This window comes from Hermetia illucens, chromosome 3 (genome assembly GCF_905115235.1).
Source record: "Hermetia illucens chromosome 3, iHerIll2.2.curated.20191125, whole genome shotgun sequence".
Lineage (NCBI taxonomy): Eukaryota > Metazoa > Arthropoda > Insecta > Diptera > Stratiomyidae > Hermetia > Hermetia illucens.
The window spans coordinates 10141355-10157559 of NC_051851.1; the positions used below are offsets into that span (position 1 = coordinate 10141355).

Consider the following 16205-nt stretch of genomic DNA (forward strand, 5'->3'; position numbering starts at 1 on the left):
GGGGATTGTATTGGGGATTTTAACAGCCAAGTAGGGAAGGAGCCCGTATTCAAGCGATACGTTGGCTCCCATAGCTTACACGAAAAAACAAATGATAACGGGCTGCGGATTATTCAATTAGCAGGGTCACACGAAGTGGTTGTTGGAAGTACCTGGTTTGCGCGGAAACCGGTCCACAAACATACGTGGGCCTCTCCAGATGGGACCACTTTCAACCAAATTGACCGCGTGTTGATCGAACGCCGCCACCTCTCAGCCTTGATGAATGTCAGAACATATAGGGGTGCCAATATAGACTCGGATCACTATCTCGTTGGCATGGTGCTCCGAGCTCGAATAACAACACCACCCAGAATCCCCTCTGACAATCAGGTGAGAGTTAACACTGAAGCCATCCACAATAAAACACTCCGTGATATATATAAGATGGAAATGGATGCCGCAATAACCGCAGTCAACCGAGAACCTGGAGATGAAGCATCAACAAATAATCTCCACAATCACCTGAAGAACGCCATCATGGATACAGCCACAAACATACTTGGCCCCAGCCACAAAAGGAGTCGGAACGGCTGGTTTGACGATGAATGTAAGCTAGCAACGGAACGGAAGAATGCCGCATACCAAGTAATGTTGCATTCTCAAAGAATGCGGGCACGCGCAGAGACTTATCACGAACTCCGTCGAGCGGAGAAGCGACTTCACAGACGGAAAAAGGAAGCCTGGGAGAACCAACAAGTCTGTGAACTAGAAAAGTACAGGGAGCAACCGCACCAAGCGCGGAAGTTTTACCAACAAGTCAGCAGGATGAAGCCTTATACACCTTGATGCTCATCCTGCCGAGAAAAAGAGGGAAATCTGATTTCCGACAGAATGGGCATATTAGAGCCGTGGGTTGAGTACTTTGACGAGCTACTGAACAACCAGAACATCGGCGAGTTGAAGGTCCCGCCAACTGAAGATGACGGACAAATACTGCCACCACCAAGTTTAGGAGAAACAGTCTGTGCAATTCATCGGCTAAAAAGTCAAAAGTCGCCAGTAGCCGACGGAATTACGGCTAAATATGGAGGTGACCAGTTACACCAAGTGGTTCATCAACTTGCGCTGAAGGTATGGGACAGCGAATCAATGCCTGACGATTGACAACGAGGCATTATCTGCCTCATACATAAAAAGGGAGATATCATAATAATATAATAATAATAATCATTGGCGCAACAATCCATGTTGGATCAGGGCCTTGAAGTGTGTTAGAGCACTTCATTCAAGACCGTAACGGTACACTAGGAGGCAATGTGGTCAGCATTGCGCTCGACCGAGATTATTACCCTGATTTGACTCAGGTACTCATTCACAGCTGAGTCGACTGGTGTCCGACGTCAAATCACGATACAAATTCCACTGCCACTAGCGAGATTTGAACCGCGACCTTCCGTACGACAGCCTTGCGCTCTAACCACTCAGCTATCCGGACAACATATCAGATCAGAGATATCAGAGATATCATACAGTGCAGCAATTATAGAGGTATCACGTTGCTGAGTACCATCTATAAGATATTCTCCACTATCTTGCTAGGCCGGATAGCCCCATACGCCCAGGACATCATTGGCCCATACCAAAGAGGCTTCACTCCAGGCAAATCAGCAAACTGTTGGAATATGGACAACAGTTGCACCATCTGTTCATCGACTTTAAAGCCGCCTATGATAGCATAGCCAGGGTAAAACTGTACACGGCCATGAGAGAATTCGGTATCCCGACAAAATAAATAATATTGACTAGGCTGACCCTAACCACTGTGCGAGGCCAGATAAAAGCAGCAGGATCATTCTCAAGACCATTTGACATCAACAAAGGTCTACGACAAGAGGATGTCCTATCATGCGTCCTCTTTAACCTGGCCCTTGAGAAAGTGATCCGTGATACTGAGGTAAATGCAACGATATCGACATCATGGGAAGAACCATCCGAGACGTACAAACTGCCATCATCCAGATCAAGCAGGCGGCGATTGGCGCGAGATCCTGGGCTGCACATCAATGAAAGCAAGACAAAATATATCGTGGCAACGTCAGCACCGAAAACCAACCAACCAACAACACCAAACCCGACTGGTCAAACTGGAAGAATAAGGACAGGAGAATACAACTTTGAGACCGTTGACAATTTCTCCTATCTAGGGTCGAAAAACACAACCGATAACAGCTACGATGATGAAATCCGCGCACGGTTGTTGTCAGCCAACAGAACCTATTTCAGTTTACAAAGACTGTTCCGCTCGAAACGTCTCACCATAGGGTCAAAGCTCTTACTGTACAAGACAATGATCTTGCCAGTCCTCATGTATTCCTCGGAGACTTGGGTTCTTAGCAAGTAAAACTGCGAACTCTTGGCCGCGTTCGAGAGAAGAATCCCCAGAAGAATGTTTGGTCCCCTACATGAGGATGGACGATTCCGTAGCCTACACAATGACGAAATCTATGAGCGATACTATGACCGTCCGGTTGTAGATAAAATCCAGCTCAATAGGTTACGGTGGGCGGGTCACTTAATCCGTATGGATGAGGATGATCCCACCCGGAAAATCTATAAGGGCAATATCTATGGTAAAAAGAAGACGAAGCAGACCCTGCCTAAGATGGAGCGATGGCGTAGGTCAGGACGCCAGACAGCTTTTAGTGATATCGAATTGGTGGACCTCGGCGCAAAACCGGGATGTCTGGAGTTCCTTATTAAGGCAGGCCTAGACCGGGTACCGGTTGTTGCGCCGTTGATGATGATGATCAAAAGGCAGAAGTGAATGAATAGGTCGTACGAAATGCTTGCAACTCCCCATGGGTGAGTATACCATTGATTACAATCCACTATCCTGGAAAAATTCTCCAAAACGCATTGCACAGTATAGTTGGGGATGAATGCAGGCTCCATGGAAAATCGTACAATGTACTGAAACACATTTCAGCAAACAGGCAATGATTCTGTGTCAACCATACTTAAAAAAAGAGAGACGAGCCAGAATTCCAAAACTCAGGCCTTTAGTAAGTCCATTATACAAATCCCTTTAGACAATCGCAAAGATCTACGACTACAGTCGGGATTCGCACCCGCGACATGACGTCGATTCCGTGAAACTGACGCCCCATCAATCAAAGCTATCGTACCATCAAAAACAACTATACCTATAATTGACACGCTGTATCCCTTTTAGGAGCCAATGAAAAGTCTGCATGTAGCAACATAAATCAGAAACAGGACCGAACCGTGACCATTCCACCTGCTCCGTCCCCTTCCCTTTGATACCCATACACGTCCTGTTCGATAAGGTTGCACGCATCTATGATGGACTGTGATTGACTGTGGTTAGAATGAGATGAACGCCCACCAAAATCAAGTGCTAAATGAAGAGAACTATTAGTGTTTCCTGTTCAATCCTTAGTGACGTATAGGGTATCCACACAGTCTCTGATGAGACCATGCTGCAGTTTCATTATCCTGCATGCATGGCGACTGATATTCGAACCCAGAACAACGAGATTCAGATGCTGACGCTCTACCCCCTCTACCATCGCGCCGTCAAAGAACTATGGAGATTAATAATAATCCCAGCCACTTTCTTATGGATTTCAGAATGGAGGATAGGAGACGATTTTAGTGGGTAAAAAGCCTACATTCTGTTAATATCTGGACCAATATCTTTTGACAGACAGACCAATGTCAGTAATATTTTACCACTTTTTACAAGGAACCCTAAGTAGGTGGCTCAAAGTTTGCGAAGTTCTCGAAAAGAATCGAAAAACAAAGTTTTTCAAAGGGCAGAATTCGTAAATTTCGTTGAAGTTTTTGTTTGCCGTCATTCGTCTTTTGACATTTCTTGTTGCTAACCTACGCAGGAACATGCTTCCACAAATCATCAAATCCTGGATCACTTAATAACATTCAAGGAGTATCACTTACCTGCATAAAGTAGAGGCAGCATATTAAAGAGCAGGAAAAATGGTAGTAGAGCTCGCAAAAGCTTCTGCAGATCGCCCAGGGCGTACACGGTGCTCGTCCTGATCTCTTGGAGTTTCGACAAAACCGGGTCTCCTTGATGATATTGTCTGATCGGTTGATAGGCGTGCAATTTCGCTGAGAGGCTGGTTGCTGCACTAGGTGATGCTGAGGATGGACGTTCATTGGTAACAGTTGTTGTTGTAACTGTCGGTGATCGATTTGATTTGGAGCAATATTGCTGGATCTCTTGAGGATCTCTACTGTTATGGACTTGCTCTGGTTTTGGCGATACACTTTTTGTTTTAGCTGTTCTAGGATCTGTAGGCAGCATGGCTTTAGCTTTCCTTTTGGCTTTTGACTTCGCGCTGGCTGATGTGCATTGGTGCAGTGGTGGTTTGACCGCTTTCGCTGAGCACACGAAGGATAGATTTGATGATTGTGATGATGATGTTGATAATGATTTGGATCGTGGCCAAGTGGTGGCAGTAACAGAACATTTACATTGGCAGCAACAGTAACGCGTTTTAAAATTTCCGTAATAAAATTCAACAAAACACTTATTCGGACATTGTGATAACGTTTTATAACTACTATTATCCTTACTATATGTTTTTTTATTATTAGGGTTCTTAGTATTCGTCGTCGTAGAAAGGTTATAGTTGTGAGCATCTTTGTCTTTACTAAGCGAACAACAATTCGTTTGGCAGCTTTGAAAATATTCAGTGAAGCAACACTGGCAAAGGCATTGCCCTGTATACATTTGGCTCTCACGCTCGACCGCTGCTGATATACTCTCCCCTCCCACTTTCCCATTGATACATAGTAATCTCTTACAACATTGCTTATGATTCCCTGTATTGCATGTAATGATCGTCGAATCCATGTCCCCGCGAAATTCACTACAATAAAAAACAATTTCGTTAAAATCTCCATAATTTGACGCCGGTGACGATCGCACAAGTTTTCGCGTTTTGCCCTCCATTGCATATTCGTCCTTGAACGTGGCCAAAATGTTTGTTGCATGTGCTGATGCCGCTCGCTCACTAGTAAATTCCTCATTATTGATGCTATCAAAACAACTATCACCTGGAAACTCGTGACATTTTTTCGAATCGGCTTCGTTCGATGTTTCTGAGAACTGGGGATGCTGGGAAGAGCGTGATTGTTGAATAGTTGACCCTCGTGATGGCTCAGGTTGCCGCTGACCCGTGGGGGCGGGACGATGATAGTCGAAGCAGACTTGGTGTTTGCTGAATTCAAACTTCTGGGATTCTTTTGTTTCGCACAATAGTTCTGAGGCCATGTTGTGCCCTGGAAGGGAAAGAGACCACAAAAACTCTATTATTCAACTGAAATGTAAAAAGGATAATTCAAAAAATAGTTGTGGAATGCCTGATCAACGTCCATACACGAACAACACCAGCAGTTCCTAAATGCATTCCATTAAACCGAACCAGATTGAGAACAACATAACACACCCAGCTCCGACTGAACCAGACTTAGCCAAAGGACATTAAGGACACACTTGAACCATTTCCAATCCAATTCACCACTCAAATCATCACATGCAAGAACCAGAGCCTAAACTCCTCAAGCTTCCTAAAAAAGTTCATAAGGATATTCACAAATCCAATACAAATTTAAGGACATCACTTTCCACAGAGTCGAAGTTGCTATAAAGCTTTCTATGTTTAAGTTCCCAACAAGGACAACATCGAATTACAAGCTTTCAACGAAGGACTCTCAGATTACCGTCCTTATAGCGAAGTCAACAACTCATTGTAAAGAAAATGTCCTTGAGGTTCCCATGAGTGCTATATTTCCCGCATATATGCATATAACAAGAAAAGCTACCAACACTTGTGCTTCTACAGAAGGATTTATTGAAAAGGATTACAATGAATTCTGCACTGAAAAGTTTTATTTAATTAAAGTTCGATTGAACTTTCACGTCCATGTCTTATTCAGATCCTTCCGAGGCTCTAAATCGATTAGACCGTGAATAAGTTCATTCCTATTTCAACTTATCTGAAATGCGTATCCTTACTTCGCACCCTGGATATGATATCAAGGTATCCATTTTTTTTCAAACTTTAACAATAGTTGCAAGAGTAAATGCGGGAGAGAAGAGGTCAGGAACAGAAGTCCTGCATCCATTTCCAACGGCTAGCGTGAGCCGCAAGACTGACGTTCCATCGAATTGTCATTTTGTTGGGAGCGAAGAGTCTCAAGGATCACAATCTATCGGGCAATGCGAGTTAGTTCGTTTCGCCTTAACATATCCATGGATACATAGAATGAAGGCAGGTCTCTCAATAACTGCCATGACAGTACGGGTGCAACCGTTTTGACATAGGAGCATGGCCTCCCCCAGCTCGAAGTGCAATTCTCTATAGCCCTCGTCACCATGGAGATGCACTTATCGGGCTAGGACACAGGAAAATTGAACTTGACGTGCTGGAGGACCGCTCCTACAAGAAACTGAAGGGACAGCTCATAAGCCTGCCAGTAACTTAGCCAAACTGAATCACTTACTGACGGACGTTACACTTGGTGACCGTGGACCTATCCAGTTGGGTAATGGGAAAGTCGGCATCGAGAAGGTCTCTGGACACGTGGGCCATGGAGGCGCAGCCACGGTTTTTGAATTGACAGAAGCAATCGTTTCTTTGCATTCGAGAAGTAGGACTAGCAAGAACACGGTATAGGTCCCGCCTTTCGGAAAGGGTGCTCCGGCAGTAGGCCATCAGAACCCTCGATTCCAGTGCATACCGCCGTAGTTTCACCGAAAAGGCTACCAAATGTAGCCTTCCCTATACTTTCTCTTGAAAAAACTAGACTTACCAACAACTGTGGTGACTACGCGATACCGGGAGAGAGGCGTTGCAGTGTGGAGCCGATTAGCGGAGATTCTTCTGAGCTCCACCCCAAAGTGGCATAATTCAACACGATGCGAAATTCACCCACCTGAGTGGCACGCCTATCTACCAACCGCTGATGCCACACGATTTAATCACACGCTCGTCAACCTAGACAAGGAGTCGATTGGACTTGTAGCCGTCGTTCTGGAGGAGTGTTCCTACTCGAAATTAAAGGGCAAGCTCATAAAGCGACTATCGGTAAGTGAGTCAGCAAAGTTTCAGAAAACTGGACTCGATGGAAGTTCCGGCGGCGGCTATAAAGAACGCAGCTCCACGCCGCTTAATAATATATGATCCCTTGAGGAAGCGTCATTATCTGATCGGCACAGCCACAGAAGCCTCAGTTCTCCCAATATCGCGGCGGCAAACTCTTCGACTATTTACTCTTACGGCTACAGGCAAGTGGACGCAACTCTGCGATTTGGACGAACGTTCTCATGGCATTTTGTTGTTGCGGACTCCAGCAGCCCCATATTAGGCGCAAACTTTCTAGGGCACTATGGGTTGCCAGTGGATCTGCGGAATAGGTCTCTTATGGGATCCCATAACTTCACTGCCACCTGCTCTACTGTCATCGATCGATCATTTTTGAAGCCGACAGCTGTACCTTGCATTCTTGCCCGTCTTCAAAAATACAGCAACATAACTACCGGAAGTGGTCTCTCGCAGACAGCCAAGCATGCTGTATGGCACCACACTACCGGCTGTCATATCTTCGTATACTTGGGTGACGTTCTCTTCGCCTCTTTTTCTGAGTCTGAGCATTTGGATCGAATGCATTTTTCAACGTCTCCTAGAGGCCGGTCTTGTACTTAACGTTGAAAAGTAGAAATTCCTTCAAAAGCAGGTGAAGTTTTTCGGCCACATGACTTCCCTTGATGGAATCCAACCGATCCAGACAAGGTTCATGCCATCATAGACTTCTCACAATTTAAGGCGGTTAAGGATCTGGGAAGGTTTTTGGACATGTTAAACTTCTATCGTCGTATCTTATACAAAGCCGCATAACATCAAGCAATCCTCAATGCCTACTTGTTTGGACCCAAGACCAAAGATTCACGCGTGATTCTGTGGTCTACAGAGGCCCGTCAGGCTTTTGAGCTAACTAAACGACTGCTGGCGGACGCTACACTCCATGCGTTTCCTCAAACAGATGCACCCCTAGCCGTATTCGTCGATGCCTCAGACATCGCAGTAGGTACTGCCCTTCACCAAAAGTTGAACCAAATCTGGCAACCATTGAACTTCTTTTATAAGAAATTGAATACAGCTCAACAGAACTACATCACCTATGATCGTGAGCTTTTAGCCGGGTACATGGCAATAAAGTACTTTCGAAACTCCCTAGAAGGCAGGCCGTTGACAGTCTTCACGGACCACACGCCCCTTACCTTCGTTTTTAAGCAGAAGCCCGACAAAGCATCCCCTCGCCAATTCCGGCACCTAAGTTTCATAAGCCACTTTACTTCGGACATCCATCACGTGTCCGGCAAGGACACTGTTTTTGCTGACGCTTTGTTACGCGTTTAGAGGTTAAAATTCCTGCCACGATCGGTTTTTCGGCAATCACCGAGGCACCAAAGGATGACGCGGTGCTTCAGAGCCTCAGCGACAACTCCAAATACAAATTTCGGGAGTTTCCTCCTTTTGGCTCAACCTCCAAACTACTCTGCAAGACCTCCAAAAAGGGACCAAGGCATATATTCCAGCCGCTTCTCAAGAGAAAGCATTCCATGCAGTACATGATCTTGCGCACCCTGGCATTCTGACGACAAATTGGTTTCTCACAACAAGTATCTCTGGCCCTCAATGATTAAGGATGTTAACTCCTAGGCCAGGCAGTGCATCGCATGCCAGAAGTGCAAAGTCACCAAAAACATACAAAAAGGAGTAGACTCATTCCCTCAGTCTACAAACCGTTTCCACACCACCCACATCGACATTATTGGCCCCATGCGAGATTCGCATGGCTTCAAGTGTTGCCTCCCAATTATCGATGGGTTCACGCGGTGGCCTGAAGCAATACTGGCCGACATTTCCGCACAATCGTGCGCCGCGGCTTTTCTTCGTGAATGGATCCCACGCTTTGGAGTTCCGGCCGAAGTCAATGCAATTCTAGTCTATCCTGTTCTCGGAGTTGGCAAACTCCTGGGCTTCAAACGCCATGGGACGATTGCGTACCATCCGCAATGGGATGCTGGAATGCTGTAATAGGACACTGGAGGTTGCTATAATGGCACACTATGACTCTTCGTAATCACAAGTCCTGCCTTTCGTTTTACTTGGTCTACGTACAGCCCATCGCGAGGAGTTTGCCACCAGTTCCCCCGAGTTGGTATATGGGGAGAATTTGGGACTCCTCAGGGACCCTGTGTTCGATATCAGGTCAGGCCTTTTCACCCTTGGGTTTTTGCGTTTGTTTCAGGACACCGTGGCAAGGTTTAAATCACCCCCGCCATCCCATCATTCTTCGACGAGGGCTAACACCTCCAGAAACCTGGATGTCTGCGCACACATGTCTTGGTTCGCGTGGATGCTTCCCGGAAGCCCTTGTAGCCACCATATGAGGACCCATATGAAGCCCTGAACAGAGGGGAGCACGGCAGACCCAAGAACGTCTCCGTGTCCAGGTTAAAGCCTTTTGCCTCCGGAGCTAAGGTTTCGGGGAAAGGGGTGCACGGCGATTTCGGAGAGAAGGAATGCACAGCGCGTGAGATTTGAATTGCGCCTCTAAAGTTGACGGGTCAGGAGTCGGGTTTGTGGCTGAAGCACAAGTTCAGCTGGGGGTGGGGTAATGTGGAGGCACAGGATTCGCCCTGGCTCCGCACGGGAACGATGCAAGCTGAGTCATATGGGCAGTCATGGCCAAGATGACTAGCGAAAACAACGCCAGCTGCTTACTATGTGATATAAAAGTTCAATGTTTGGATCATTGCTTCTTCAGCTCTACTACCTCGCAAATGCATTCCATCACAACCAGGTAATGTTACGACCAGAAGCGTCAGTTTTCTGGAGGCGATAGATGGTGTGCACAAGTCTGTGTTGTTGGAAGTCATGTCCAACTAGTTTACATTACTTCATGATCAGATCCCACCTCTCCCTCTACTATTTGAGGTTGAGTTTGAGGATCGTACTGCTGTACATGCGGGCAATTATGTTGCCACCATGAACTCAAAATCCACCCTTGTATATCTCGAACCGTGAGAATGAAAGCCTACCCTTCATGAGATCCTGTATTAGTACTCTGAAAAGAAGTTATCGACTGCAGACGATCCTTTGACTCTTAAACTTCCACCTCCTAGTCTGAAGAGATCGCAGATCTACACTGGATAGTGGAGAGTGGGATGGTTTTAAATTAGAGATAGGAGCGCGCGAGGTCACGGGCGAACAAGGAAATTTAACAAGGACCTCGACACCGATGTAACAAAAACCCTTGCAATGTGAAAGATGGCTGTCCTTTCTCCAGTGTTTTTTTCAGCAGCAGTTGATGAGGATCTGAATTGATAAGGACAGGCTCGTCCAAACCCTGCGCCCTAAAAACCTCAGGAGTCCCATGGACGACTGGGTAGTTATCAAGGAGTAAGAACTTCAGGTGAACAGCCAACCTTTTCTAATTCCTATAAATTAAGAGCGCCCTCGGGCAGTGGAAAAGGTCGACTGCAAAGTGCGGTTCGGAGCCAGGAAGGCAAAGGTGAAAGTGTTCCTCCCCGCAAAACTAGACGACGTCCTGAATCCAGTCGACGCCGCCAACGAACTGTTGGAGGAAATGAGGATCGACGATCCGAGAAGGACTGAAGAATCTCCCAAGTAAGCAGATCATGCTGAGGGTTACGCAGATACATCTACAACACTCGAAGTGTGCATCAGCCAATCTACTGGCCTTGCTCCTAAAGGAAGACATCGGCTTCAAAAGGACGTCAGAAACCCTGGACCGAAAGCGACCGAACCATCAAAGGGGTCCAAAGCAAATATTGTAATTTATTCCACAGCAAAAACAAACCCTGATCGAGGCAAACCTAGAGCAGGTATCCTCGTCAGGAAGAGTCTGCACATTTTTCTGTGTCCGGACCTGAATTCCAGCGATTTAATCATGGTCAAACTGGAGCAGTCAGGAGCGAAGAATGTATATATTTGCTTGGCTTATATGACTCACAACCGAACAGCTCCGACAGAAGGACTGTAACATTTGCCATTCATCGAATCAGGAAAGAAGAGACACCTGTTGATAAGCTGCAAAGCGTATGCTTTGGAGCAACTCGGAAATCAACGAAAGAGGTAAGTCATTCCTTGATTTTATTATTAACACAAATTTATTGTTAATTAACAGGGGGAGTATACCATCCTTCTATTTTCCGATTTCGGAGAAATACAACGGTTGGGAGGAGGTCCTTGATAACATCCTACTAACCGACAATGGGGTTCTTCCCTTACAATGTAAAGTATCTGGGTGCAATCTGGATCCGAAACTACATTGGAGATTGATAGAACTGCGGGTTAAAAATGCCTGCTCCATGCCTGCAAGAGGACCTTTACAAAGAAATGTGGTCTCTGGCCGACTTCACGAGAAACTTTGCTGTCAACTTTCCAACTAGGGCAGAGTGGAACAACTGCGGCGATTTGCAAGGCTATGCTACAGCATTCTTCACTGATGGATCAAAGATGGTCTGTAGAGTCGGTGCGGGAGTTTTCTCGGATACTCAAAGTATATTTGAGTCATATGGTCTCCTAGGTGTCGCCAGTGTATTTAAAGAGAAACTACTAGCGGTACTGGAAGCCTGTTGATGGCTGCGGTATGATCCGAGCCCCAAGTATAACAGAGCAATTCTAATCGACAGCCAAGCGATCATTAAGGCCTTGTACCCTGCGGCGACATCCTCTAGGCTGGTTGGACAGTAGTGAAAGACGCTCGCCTGAGTTCCCGGTCATACGAACATTGAGAGAAATGAGCAGCTCGGCTGGAACAGTCACATGGGTGGAATCGATTCGCACTACTTACCAGTCGGGGACCTCAGATGACGGAAGCTCACCATCTGCGCCGAGTCAAGGAAAATTTGTCCTGTTTATAATGAAACTCGATCGCGAGAGATGCATGCAAACAAATACCAGATTATGGCGGTCTTCACAGGGCACTGGCGTATAAGAGACCATGCCACCAGATTCGGCATAGCACTGCACTAGCAGATGGACCGATTTGGAGACATTGCTTTTGCTATTTTGGGATCTCCGCCGATGTGAAGGTATGGAAAGGTAAAGGTCACCCCGATACTTAGAAGGAAGTAGGTTAAAAGATCAAAAACGGTCGAGAACTCTACTTTCTTGTTGCTTAAAGAGAAACAATTGAACTTTCAGAGAGAGAGAGACATGATCAAAGCCATTAGTATTCTTTATAGTAGTCGCAAGAGATTGAAAGTGGGCCCAAAGAAAAGCCGAAAAGTGAACTCTGAAAAGAGGAGGATTCGGGAAGAAATTAGTAGCAGACTAACTCCTCGCCACACTACCAACAAATTACCAGTTAACAAGAGAGTCTAGGAAAAGAAGGCATTCCTCCAATGATCCAATAGGGGCGATAGATAAACCCAAGTCAAAAGGAGAGAGGCAGGAAAGAATCCAAATCATTGACTCCACCAAAGACAGTTTGTCGTACACGAACATTTACAAGAAGGTGAAGGTCACTTAAAACATCTATATGAAAGATGAACCCAGAGTGGACAAAACTACACCTGCATTCACCTTAGGAGTATGGCTTAGCAGGTAAAACAGCGTCTTGGAGGTACGACAAGATTATATGAGCCAGTTAATTGCTAGAAGTTAATTTCATTAGGTGAACCCTCAAGTGAGGAGATAGAAAAACAGATTCACGGCTACGTATACCCATCATCAAAACCGAGAAGGACCCTAGGTTTATATGCACGAGCAATAGATAAGCAAATCGTCATGAAGCTATGGCTAGACCAGCTAGCCCATAACAAGGAGCTTTCCACATAATACAATACATCGTAAAAATATGCCAAGCTAGACATGGAAACAGAAGGTGACAAGTAAAATGAAGCAAGGAACCAGACGAGGCCTAGAAGCTAGCTAGTCAACGAAGTAAGATAGAATGTTTTAAAGAACATGGCATGGCCAATTTTCTCCCCTCAGTGAAGGAAGTGTGTTGACTGCCCCCTGAAACCTCTGAAAGCGATATAACTTCTGCTGCAGCCAGGAAAAAACTTCTTTCTAACAAAGCTCAACATGCAGACGGCATGACGAATAAGGCCCTTACATTCTCAGTGAATTGTCCGCCACACATGCTTGCTGAGTTCTTTCAAGCATGCAAGTCAGAGGAGATCTTTCCTATATTAATGCGCAGATTGGGGAGCAATCGCCCACCCGTGGAAGACAATGGTCTCCGGAGAAAGATACCCTGTGTTTAAATAGAGCTGCTGAGTAATGCCATCCAACCTTCCACAAGAAGAAAATATGTGATGGGCGTCGTCCACAACTCCATTCTAAAACGCACAATCCAGAGATTGTGCCTTACCAATCGTATGTAGGTAAGACTGAAAACTTCAATGAACTCGGTAAGGAAATATTGTCTCGCTATGCTCCCGATTCAGCCACGCAACTAAGTTACCAAAGACGTACAGCTCATCTGCTTCCAGTTTCAGGAAAGTTGCCACTCGTCTAGCGTCACGAGCAACGACCTCCCTTGGCTCTTCTCCGTTCCACTTGTATATGGATAGATGGATGCTCCTTACCTCATCATCACGGCCGATTCAGAGACAGTGCGGTACGCAGACCCCACCCGCAAAGCTCCCCATCACTATACCTGCGCGAGACGCTTACAATATACATCAATATGCTGAGTCTACTTTGCGCCTGTTTGACAGTGCATCTGGCAGCAAGCGTTGTGACATCATCTGCATAACCGACCAGGCACGACTCTTCTAACATGTCGAGTTTGAGTAGCCTATTATAGGAAGCGTTTCACAGGTCCGGCTATAGGATGGACCCCGGCGTGACCATTCTTCTCTGAGCCTCTAGCTTTTCATAGAGCAGGGAGTGGTTTCTCAGACAGTTCCTCTAGTATGCCTAGAATGTGTTTTCTTCTTACGGAATTAAAGGCGTTTCTGAGTTCAAGCGTTACGGGGAGTTCGGTAGATATGCTCGTCGTCCGCTCGTCGAAAGGTATACACGACTTGCATGACAGCATCAACTATGGCTCTCCCTGCTCTAAAACCGAACTGAAGAGGAGATAAATCTCCAGCTGCGGGTATCGCTTCAACGAGTCTACTTCTGCTGAGCTTTTCGTGCACTTTTCCAGCAGTGTCAAGCAGCGGGGTCGCCTTTCCTTTTAATGATAATCAGCGCAAGTATTGCCACCTTCCAACGGCCCCCTTTCAGGCAAGTGTTAAATAGGCCGAGGAGTAGGTTCGGCCGCTGTAGAATACCAGTTTGTATACCTCTGCTGGACTACCAACGGGTCCTCGCGCCTCCTTGTTTTTCATAGAGAGGGCTGCCTGTTCCAACGCTTTTATAGGGAAAAGTGGGCAGTCCTCGGTGCTCTCCGCGCCGACGTCATCATCCCGTACGGGGTGCGCAGGGAAGAGTGCCCGTACAATGCGGTCCATCTGTTCAGCCTTAACTGAGCCCCGATTTTGCAGGTCACCAGTTTGTAACTGAGTCCCCAGGCGTCCGCATTTACTTCGTCAACCAGATTCTGCCAGCAGCGAGCTTTGCCCCTGTTTATTGCACTGTGAGGTCTCCTTTTGGCTAATCTATACTCAGTTGTCATGGTACATGCCTCTTCCCGTTCGTTTAGACGCTATGCTAAGCAACGGAGTCTGTGGCACTCCATCCGCACCTTTGCAATTTCCACTGTCCAGCTATACATAGAAGTTTTGCTACGTTTCGATATCCTTCTCGGCATGGAAGCTCCGCCGGCCGTCGTTATCAGCTTGATAACTGAATTTACGACAGTGTCAGTTGCAGCGCCACCACCCCGAGGTGTACCCTCCAAAGTGCCGAGGTTGCGCACACCGAGAATTTGTGTTAACCACTTCGAAGGCAATGCATTGATGGTCGCTTGACGAGAAGTTTTTCAGAACTCACCACTGGTCCACCAGCGACAACAGTGACTCGACGAGAAGGTTACGTCAGAAATGCTTCCCCCGCAGCCTGGGCTCCGAAACTTTAGGGTGGATCCGTTGTATAAAACTAAAAGTCCTGTTCTCCCCACCATTTCGAGAATTCGTTTCCCTCTCCTTCTCCCTCTCCGTCTAGGTGAGATACGCCCCATTCAAGTACCCTGAGATTAAAGTCACTCCCGAACAAAATTCGCCCCTCTGTGCCTAAGATAGCGTCCTCCAAAGCATCAGACCAGCGTAGAAAGTCCGGCATTATCTCATTCGGTGTTAGATAGACACTGAAAAACGTTACCCCTAAACACGGAATCCAGACAAAGTCGTCCGCATTTGCGGCATGTTACACTTCTGTCGAATCCCTGACAGGTTACAGACATGTGACCATAATTCAAACATCTGTAACATTTGATTGAGGTGACCCGGATTCGTATCCTATACACAACCCAACCAATTTTGATTTTCCCACTGTTTAGAAACTTCCTCACGTATTGCTCGGCAACTTCCACCAGAGCGAGTTTTTCGGGAGTTGACAGAGGTGATACCAATGCGGACATTGGTTAACTCCGGACATTGGTTAACTCCGGACATTCGCGTTTGATGGCAACTTCTACCTCATGCTTAGCTAGGTAGCAGTCAAGGTCTTGGACTTCCAGAAAGCTCGCTGATTCCAGGATAGAAACCAAAGGTTTCTCTCGCAGAAGCCCCTTGACTGCTTCACAGAAGGTGCCTTTATTTGTTGTTCTCTAGCCTAATCCGCCTAGGACTCCACCTCCTTCGTCTTTCGAATGGAAGTCACTTTTGCTCTGCTATCTTTGAGCTTGATCTTGTAATGGATTTCACAGAGGACTTCCGCAAAGGTCATGCCTTCCGTCGGCTTAATAAGCAAAGTTGGCGGTCTAGTCCTCCTTCGCCTCCCCACCTTCTGATTTAGTGCTCCATCTTTCGTGTCCGCCTTCATTTTAAGTAGAGGTTTTACTGATAGTGTGGCGTGTAGTTGCTTTTTGTCAATCTTCGCCATCTTCTTTTGAGCCCTGGATAGCACATGAGTGAAGCCTTCTTCAGATGCCCCTTCCTCGTTTCGTTTTTCCCCAGTTCACCCTGCAAGGGACTGTTTACGATCTCATCGGGAGGTTTTTTACCAGCGCATAGTGTGCAAAGG

At 46.4% G+C, this 16205-nt stretch overlaps 1 protein-coding gene across 7 annotated transcripts in view; it reads right to left on the reverse strand.

The window, feature by feature from the left end:
* The window catches only part of LOC119651139 (dorsal-ventral patterning tolloid-like protein 1), a 729793-nt gene that overhangs the window by 488627 nt on the left and 224961 nt on the right, over positions 1-16205 (reverse strand). For all 7 annotated transcript variants that reach the window (XR_005249427.1, XR_005249426.1, XR_005249428.1 and 4 more), the window contains exon 4: positions 3961-5310. Coding sequence is in view for 3 of the 7 variants with exons in the window: in XM_038054535.1 (XP_037910463.1) it covers positions 3961-5302 (1342 nt within the window). In the remaining 4 variants the exon portion in view is untranslated. The remainder of the gene's footprint in view (positions 1-3960; positions 5311-16205) is intronic.